This window comes from Octopus bimaculoides, chromosome 20 (assembly GCF_001194135.2).
Source record: "Octopus bimaculoides isolate UCB-OBI-ISO-001 chromosome 20, ASM119413v2, whole genome shotgun sequence".
Taxonomy (NCBI): domain Eukaryota; kingdom Metazoa; phylum Mollusca; class Cephalopoda; order Octopoda; family Octopodidae; genus Octopus; species Octopus bimaculoides.
The window spans coordinates 1,699,440-1,709,339 of NC_069000.1; the positions used below are offsets into that span (position 1 = coordinate 1,699,440).

Below are 9,900 nucleotides of genomic sequence, written 5' to 3' on the forward strand. Positions count from 1 at the left end.
GGGGGGGGGGTCGAATATTTATTCCTATCTAAACTAATTAACACAGAGGAGTGGTCCCTATTGTACTGCTGCTGCTGATAAAACCACTCCCACTACTACTACTACTACTACTACCACCAACTCACCACCATCATCACTACAGCTACCAGCACTGCTACTTGTAGTAGCAGCAGCAGTAGCAGCAGCAGCAGCAGCAGTAGTAGTAGTAGTAGTAGTAGTAGGTCCCATGTCATCCCTGATTAGCTGAACAGATCTATAATCAAAGGTGTTCCAGCCATGACTGTCTCTTGTTAATTTGTCTACTCCTTTTATTTATTTATTTATTTATTTATTTAAGATGATTGTGATTTGAGGGCGATATAGTTGCTGTTTCTAGCATATTGAGTGACCACATGTGTGTGTGAGTATATATAGTATTTTTATATAAGCTTAAATCTTATGGCGATCACCGTGCAATGACTACAGAAAATAGTCTAATAAAGGGGTATATAAGCCCTCAACAGAAAAAGAAGACTTTCTTATCCACATGAGGAAAGCCTTCTTTTTTTCTGTGGAGCCCTTATATGCCCTTTTATTAAACTATTTTCCTTAGTCATTGCACGGTGATCGCCATAAGCTTCCCCTTGTTTTGACATTTTGTGAAGATTGTAAATGAGCATCACCATTACACATGCATTGTTGTTCATTTTCTCTCTTCCACGGGAAACATGTCTGACCATGGGGGAAGTATTACCTTTTTCTGCAAATAAGTGAGGGTTGGTGGCAGGAAGGGCATCTGACTCATGTAAACGTAGGTAGTAAGACGATGATGCCATGGAAAAAATCTTCCCATGACTTCTGTGTAAACTCACTCTCGGCCTTTTTGTTGGTTTCTTTACAGATTAAACTCCACGGTCCATCGAATCCTTTAGAAATGACCTTCTCTGGAATGACAAACTCAGGACGTCTTCGGTAAGTGTTTTTCAATTTAATTCTTCAGACATGTCTCAGTTATTGGAAGGGATTGTCAAATTCAAGAGAATGTCTGCTACGAATAATATTTTCTGACACGGCATTTCTAGGACAACCGCCAGTCAGACGCTGACCAAAAGTCAATGAACTGCGAGCAGGCTCAATAAAGGGAGCCTGAATTATTGGCTGCCATCACACACTTGAAGTCAGTGAGGGCAAAAATGAAACCAGCTCGCAAAGACACGTTCACTTTACTAAATTTATACTCGGGCTAAGCCCGAACAGCCCCAGTGGTGGAGTCGCCACTGATGTATATATGTTACACAAACATTCACATACATACATATGTATTAGAATATTTCATTCCATTGGTTGTGTTAATAACAGATGTTATATTGATGACTTTATCCATTCACATTTCTTTTTTTTTTTCTCCTGTGAAGAGGTGCTAAGATCGACTCGGACAGCGTGAACTGTGTTGCTATCGACGACAACCCACAGAACTCCACCGCCAGGATGATGGTTGCTGCTTTTGTCCACATGAATGCTAATGGTGTGAATGTCATCACACGAGATACAACATTGATGCCACACATTGCAGGACTTCCAGCTTTGGTTGCCATGTTGTTCACACCATATTGTGAATTGAGGTAACAATACTTAAGGTTTTTTTTTTTAAATTTTGGTATGGGCCCCATGGAGGCAATGACAAATGACTGAGGCTTTTGGCAATACACCATGTTTGAAAAGAAGACCCATCAAGACAAGTGAAATTGTAGTTGTGGCAGATACTGGTGGGTGTCATGCAACTGGCACCTGTGCCAGTTACACATAAAAGCACCCACTACACTCTTGGAGTGGTTGGTGTCAGGAAGGGCATCCAGCCGTAGAAACCATGCCAAATCAGACTGGAGTCTGGTGCAGCCTCTCAGCTTACCAGCCCTGGTCAAACCGTCCATCCCATGCCAGCATGGACAATGGATGTTAAAAGATGGTGATGTGCTTTGTTTGTATATGTGTGTGTATTCGAGAGTGCATGGCCTACTAGTTAGAGTGTTGCACTCATGATTGGGAGATTGTAGGTTTGATTCTAGGACCGGGTGGTACTTTGTGGTGTTGTGCAAAAGCACTTCATCTCACAATTGTCCCGTGATCACTTTGATATCTGAAACGTGGCACACCACGGTGCACCTGTTCAGGCAATGTCAGTCTGAGGCAGGGAGTGAGTTCACGTTTAGCTGAGACATTTCTTCACGATAAATAAATCATTTGTGTTGGTCATTCAGCAAGAAATTGGAGAACCCTTTCTCTGTCGTTTATGAGAGGAGAGTCCTCACAATGTGTGTGTGTGTGATGTTTTGTCCATTTTGTTTTCCTCCTTCTCAAAACCTAACTGATGATTTCTCATTGTAGAACTGATAAAAACATGACCTACTACTCTGGTGCCATTTGTGGTTTGGGCTTTGACAGTGAAACTGGAGCTGCAATCTACCCAGAGCATGACATGGAGATCGAGTTTGATTCAAAAATTGATCTTGATGATATATTTAAGGTACACAGATATCTCTCTCTCTCTCTCGGTCTCTCTCTCTCTCTCAGTCTCTCTCTCTCTCTCTCTCTCTCATATGTATCATCAACATCATCATTAATGTCCATTTTGATATATATATATATATATATATATATATTATTTATATCATTATATGATTGAACGCCACACATCCTCATCCAAGTAAGTTTTATCCTAATAATTCTGATGCGCACTCTATATGATCTTTTTACTCTTTCGTTTTTCTCTCTCTCTCTCTTATTCTTTTACATCATTTTTTAGATAAAAAAAATTTGCTCTGTAGTCTACTTCATCTTTCAAAATCCTTCCCTTCTGACAAGAAGTTCGTCTCTGTGAAGACCAAGCTCCTGTTGGTTGAGAAATACTGATGTAGGATATTGGTCAGATCAGCCTCCTGCACAGTGGAGGAGGCTTTTTCTTTTCATTTCTTTGTCTTGCGACTTACTCAGTAGTTTTATTGCCATGTGAAAAAGCAACCAGTATGCATTGTAAAGTGGTTGGTGGCAGGAAGGACCTCTAGCCATAAAAACCCAGGTCTGTGGGGAATATTGGAGCTTGATGTAGTCCTTCAACCCATCGGATCCTGTCAAACCACCCGACCCATGCCAACGTGGAACACAGACATTAAATGACGATGTTGTTGTTGTTGTTGTTGTTGTTGTTGTTGTTGTTGTTGTTGGTGGTGGTGGTGGTGGTGGTGGTGATGATGATGATGCGGTGATAACGACAATAATCTGGCTCTCAGTTGTAGAATTGTTCTATTTACGTAGATCAATACCATTTGTTTTTTTTTTTTTTCTTTTGTAATTTTAACAGATTAATGGAATCCGACTGGCCATAAACATTATTATTGGTAACCAACAAACTGCCAGTACCTGGGGTCCTGAGTCTGTTGTGAAGCTACAGGAATCGGCTCGGAGGAAACTTTTAGAGTGAGTATGACTCATTCCGCTTTACTTTTTCTTTTTCTTTACTCACCCTCCCTCCATTCACCCCTCCACCCTCTTTGCAGTTTTTCTGCCACTCATTCCCCCTTCACCTTGTTGTTGTTGTTTTGCTCTAGGTCAGTCCTATCCAGCAAGACAGACATTTTGGCCCAAGACATTCCAATAGTGACCATTCCATTTTGTTTTCAATTGTTTAGCTTGTTGTAGCCATTTCATCTAAAACCATGCTGGAGCAGCTACCTTTACTGCATATAAGATGTAGCACTCAGCTATTCTAGAAATAGCAGCCAAATCTTACTTAAATTGCATACTGTGTCTTAGAAAAAAGGCAGAGACATATCAGGCAATGTAATCTTGGATATACAAGAAGACAGAATGGTCATGGTTGGATTGTCTTCAGTCTTTGGTTATAAGAGAAAGACTAATGAATCAACGCTTTTGATAGCCAATCACTCAAGCTTGAAATGGAATAATTCAGAAAATGACAGACCAATTCTGAGAGCAGAGTGGACAGACCGATGACATTGTAGGGTAGGTGTGAAAGGTTGGATCTGGCCACTTTTAACACTAAACAAAATATTTGAACTGGATATGGCCAGTTTAAATACTAAAAGGTTAACCGTTATAAAACTTATTTCCTCTGATAATTCCTAATAAACTAAAAAAATCCCAAGGAGTTATCTCCCTTATGAATGATTAAAATATGTCGCTAATTAAAAATTAGATTTATTTGTTCACTTTTGATTTGAACCTGAATTCGCTTTTATTTCTAGCATTTTCTCCCAACTTTCCAAATCATCAAAATATATTCCTTCTCTTATTTATTTTATTGTATTTATTTATTTATTTCCAGTCTGATGCAGAAGAGAAGGGAACCAATTGACCCCGTTCTATCCTGGAACCCCTATGAATGGAACTTGGTGAGTGGCAAGACTTGTATTAAACATCAAATGTCCTAACTGTCCCCTCTTCACCTGACTCCCTGCCCCACCTGAAGAATTATCTAGAACTTAACTTCTGGATCTTATCTCAATGGGATGCTACTTTGTCCTCTAACTCTTTTGTCAACCATTGAGCTTATATTTTACCTCTCATTGCTGTTTTAGTGAAATGGTGCAACCCACGTCCACATAAGACATAGATGTTAAATGATGATGATGATGATGATGCTGTACTGTCTTTGTTTTTCTTTTTCCCCCCCCCACCAGATTTCACCATCAGACTATTTAAAACCGGATTGCTCCGACAACAACTGGGAACTCCTGTTCAAACTCCACAAAGGCGTTGCCCTTGCAACCGAGTGTTCATCCAGCTTGAACGATGACAAAGAGGATGATAGCATCTCCGAACGAGATATAAGGGAGCTTGAAAACCACATCCAAGAGTTGAAAGTAATAGCTCGGATGTAAGTCATGAAGTATTTTCACTGTTGTTCTTCTGTCAATGCCATATGAGGAATACCCATCATTGTGATGGCTGTCTCTCATATATTCTATTAATTGATTAATTAGTATACATAGCTTTGTTTTATTATTACTATTCTGCTGCTCAGCACTCTGCCAGTCATCACCTACTCTCCCCTCATTGCTCTCTGGCTCCACTTGATCATGTCCATGTACTCTTCTAAAATGTGAATAGTTACATAGTGCTTCAATATGAAAAAACCAGTTCTGCTTTTGCCCCTTCTATCATATGTTTTGCTCTTCTTTTGCCTTCCATTTTCTAGCATAAATTTGCCCTTCTCGAAGATCTTAGTCTTCCAAACTGCATGACAACATCACATGTGCTGGTGGCACGAATAGACCACCCTGTACATGTTGTAAAGTGATTGGCTTTAGCAAGGACATCCAGCTGTAGAAGCCATGCCAAAACAGACACTGGAGCAAAAGGCAGTCTTGGACTGGTCAAACTGTGAAACCCATGTCATCATTGAACATGTGTGTTAGATGATGGTGATGATGATGATGTGTTGTTGAGATGTCTTTCTACACTGATGGCTAATATTAACTGCTGTTGTGACTCTTTATATAGGAATTGTGCCATTAGGGGTTTGTGCCCTTATCTGCCCTCAACTCTTAGCTTCCTATACCGATAGAATAAGTACGATACACTGCAAAACAAACAAACAAAACAAAACAAAACAATTAAGTCTTGGGGTTGACTTGTTTGACTAAAACCCCTTCAAGGCTGTGCCCCAGTATGGCCGCAGTCCAACGACTAAAACAAGAAGATAAACAATAAAAACTTTTCTGAACCAACAACCCCTGTTGGGGCCCTTCATTGATCTTAACCCTGTTGTTATTTTGCATTTCCTCTTTTACTCTCTCCTCCTCCTCCTCCCTCACACTTTGACGTTGCTTTTGTTCATAGATATTGCACCTGGTGACCTTTCTTTCCTCTCCCCCACTGCTCTCCATGCCATCCCCCCCAACTGTGGCCACACAGCCTATAATTTAAAAATCTTCGTTATATTCAAATTAGATAAGGATTAAACCGTTTGTAAAGTAGCAGACTTGTCCAGAATGTCCGCAGCTGTACGTTTCTGTTTTTGGTTTATTTGACAGGTCCAGCTATTCCAATGTGATTCGATGCAAGCTGTGCAAGGAGACGTTTCCATCACCGAAGCTTCTGAACATGCACATTTCAACCCAGGGACACTTAAGGAAAGAAGCAAGCATCTTGGGTGGCACCATTTGAAAATGGCACCATCTTGTTTGAAAGGGTTGGGGTGCTGGGTGGCAGATTGTGGCTTCTTTCTTTCTTTCTTTCTTTCCTTCCTTTCTTTCTTTCTTTCTTTCTCAGTGGTGGAAGAAACTGTTGCTTCAGCTCTTCTCAAAATTATACCGTGATGTGTGTATGTATATATATATGTGTGTGTGTGTGTGTGTATATATATATGTATGTATGTTTTGTATGGGTGATATGTGTGTGCATGTATGTGTGTTTATGAGTGTATATGTATGTGTGTATATATATATATATACAAGCACACACACACACACACATATATACATATACATATATATATATACACACATATATATACAGACATATATATACACACACATATATACACACACACACACATATATATGTTTATATATGTGTGTGTATATGTGTGTGTGTATATATACATACACACTAACACAAACATACCCACACACACACACACACACACACTCAAACACACACACACAGAGAAGGAAAGCATGTTGTTCCATTATTGGTGGAATCAAGAAAAAAACCCACTCCATTCAGTCAGAGACAAATGTCATTTAACAAACGGAAGATTGAAGTGTGAGCTGCTATAAGTTTCATGCCTCTGATAATAGAATGGTCGGACAAAGTTTGTATAACCATGAAAATAGGGCCTGACAATACATGGCAGGCTATACAAGCTTGTCTGATCATTGTATTTCCAGAGACATGAAACTTATAATAGCTTGTATTCAAGTCCTGTGTATATTAAATATACATGTGTGTGTGTGTGTGTGTGTATCTGTGTATATATGTATGTATGTGTATGTGTGTATACATATATATATATGTATATATAAATGTGTGTATATATGTGTGTGTGTACAGACACAGTCATGGTTGTGTGGTAAGAAATTTGCTTCCCAACCACATGGTTCCGTGTTCAGTCCCACTGCGTGGTACATTGGGCAAGTGTCTTCTCCTATACTGACCAAAGCCTTGTGAATGGACTTGATAGACGGAAACTGAAAGAAGCCCATCCTATCTGTTTGTGTGTGTATTGTCTTTCCAATTATATACCTACCCCTCAATCCATTCTCCTGCTGTCCTGTTTACGGCCCAGCCTCTGCTCCCCTTGTTTTTTCTCCCTTTGTGACGATGTCTGCTGCTAAGGTCCCAATCTTGGTGCTTTCACAGAATCCTCAGACAGACCTGGATTTGGCTGTGTCCGTGACTAGGAGATTATCCATCAGAGTCTTTCATTTATATCCAGGCGCCAGACTTTGTAAGGGAGAAGAAGTGCTTTCCTTCTCTGCTGGCGTCAATCAGTTTGATTGATTGCTAAGAATTTAATTAGTGGGTGTGGTCTACAACAGATTTGCCTGGCATGGAATGGTCCATCCTTGTGATTTATAATACACACACTTACACACACATATCTGTGTGTGTGTATAAATATATACATATACACACACACACACACTCACGCGTGCGCACGCATTCACATATTTGTTTAGATATCTATATATATATATATACTGTTGATCAGTAGACAAGTAAGAACTCAGATTGGTTACGGGAATGGCAGACTCAGTAGTTTTGGACAAAATGTATTTCATAATATTTGGTCCTGTCCTCTTACATTCCGAGTTCAAATCTCACCTAGACTCACTTTATACCTTTCATCCTTTTGACATTACCAAAAAAGAAAAAAGAAAAAAAAAAGAGAAATATGTAATTAAACATACAAAAACATATGTAAATACAGTCCGCAGGTAATGAAATGGGGGTGGGGGTAAATTGTTGGTGGAGTGACTCTTCTACCTTTGAAGGTATTGTTCCAACATATTATGATCCGATGACTGAAACCTGTTAAAGAAGATATGGCGCCATTTGGTGTTTCATTGATTCTATCAAAGAATTGTATTTTTTAATAAAACATCAAGAATTTGATTTGGTTTTGTGTCAAACTGTTTTAAATGACTGCCTTTGCACCCTCTCCACCCCTCAACTGGAACTATGTACCCCTATCTGGATGGAGATGTTGGTCTTTGTGGGGGTTTTCTTTCCAGGTTTTGTTTTGTGTTTTCACTCTCAAATAACTAATTGAATGGATGAGTAATGTTTATCATCATCATCATAATCATCATCATCATCATGATCATCATCATCAAGGTGGTGAGTTGGCAGAATCATTAGCGTGCTGGACGAAATGCTTAGCGGTATTTCGTCCGTCTTTACGTTCAGAGTTCAAATTCTGCCGAGGTCGATTAAATAAGTACCAGTGAAACACTGGGGTTGAAGTAATCGACTAGTTACTAGTCCTTTCCCCCAAATCTATCTATCTATGCTCAGGAGTGGATTTGGTAGGCGGAAATTGAAAGACGCTCGTCGTATATATATTATGCTTGTGTGTCTGGTCTGTCCCTCCACCATCGCTTGACAACCGATGATGGTGTGTTTACGACCCCATAGCTTGGCGGTTCGGCAAAAGACACCATTAAAATAAGTACTAAGCTTACAAAGAATAAGTCCTGGGGTTGATTTACTCAACTAAAAGGCGGTGCTCCAGCATGGCCGCAGTCAAATGACTGAAACACGTAAAAGAATAAAAAAAAGTATCAAATCCTGTGTATAAAATGGAGGCGCACAAAGTAATGTTGATTGGTCGAAATAAAGGAATGTACAATTATATTTAGAATACTTGAACGTGGGTAAACCTTTTGTTGGGGAAGTTGTTTTGAGAGAAAGTTCTCTTCATAGACAATACATGTGAAAGCATTATTTGGCCATGAATAAAGTCATTGCATACGTATCCTGTATGTTTTCTCTGGGCAGAGACATTGAAGGAAATAAATGTGATACTGAAGTGAGTGGAAGACTGAAAATTTGTAATTAAAATATACTAATTACATATGAACGGTGGATATTGGAATATAAAGTCAAATAGCCTCAAAATCGAACACTTAGTAATGAACGCTCAGTCTGTAGCCACAGAGCGGTTACATTTCTGAAATGGATATTAAAATAAGATTTAATATCAACTAAAAGAGATAAACAGTTATAGCAATAATACTAATTATTGCAAATTTGGAAATATTTTCCCGTGCACCGCAAATTAGCAAAAGGCTCAATAGAAAAGAATGCATTCATATTTCGAATAATATACTGAAATGCATTGAAGGCTAAAACGGAATAATGCTCGGAAATAACGGCAATTTAAATTAAATTCCATCTAAATTTCATCCTTCACTACGCCTTACATTAGAGCAGAAATTATACTCGTATATTCGTTTCTTAAATGAAATACAGAATAAGCTGACTGGTTAAAAGGCTTGCATTGCAACCACGTGGTTTTGGCCAATGCCGACTACTCCAGTTCAGAGAATGTTGGAAATGCGGCAAGAGGGATTTGACAGGACTGTGGAGATTGCCAAAGAATTTCTCTTCTTTCAATCTCATACAAAATTCTGACAAAAATACAACTCGAGTTACTGCATAAAATATCCGATGAGCTGTAAAGCGAAACCTGGTAGTCATTCTGCAATTTCAATCACATCTAATGAATAAACATGTTTCCTTTATTCATGCATTTGGACAGTATTGAGTATATTTTTATTGACATTGGCTACATCTGTTCTTAATCAGGTGTATTGTATATATAAAAAATGTATGTATGTATGTATGCATGTATGTGTACACATACGTTTATACTTACATAGACATACATGCGTG

General features: G+C 38.9%; 1 protein-coding gene across 1 annotated transcript in view; it reads left to right on the forward strand.

Moving 5' to 3' along the window:
- The window catches only part of LOC106867444 (ATP-dependent RNA helicase TDRD9), a 28,977-nt gene extending 20,859 nt beyond the window's left edge, over positions 1-8,118 (forward strand). Inside the window, exons 32-38 of the mRNA XM_014912321.2 lie at positions 881-951; positions 1,395-1,601; positions 2,365-2,503; positions 3,338-3,453; positions 4,322-4,388; positions 4,677-4,873; positions 6,033-8,118. Of these exons, the coding sequence (XP_014767807.1) occupies positions 881-951; positions 1,395-1,601; positions 2,365-2,503; positions 3,338-3,453; positions 4,322-4,388; positions 4,677-4,873; positions 6,033-6,165 (930 nt within the window). The 3' untranslated portion in view covers positions 6,166-8,118. The remainder of the gene's footprint in view (positions 1-880; positions 952-1,394; positions 1,602-2,364; positions 2,504-3,337; positions 3,454-4,321; positions 4,389-4,676; positions 4,874-6,032) is intronic.
- Positions 8,119-9,900: the final 1,782 nt, after the last annotated feature.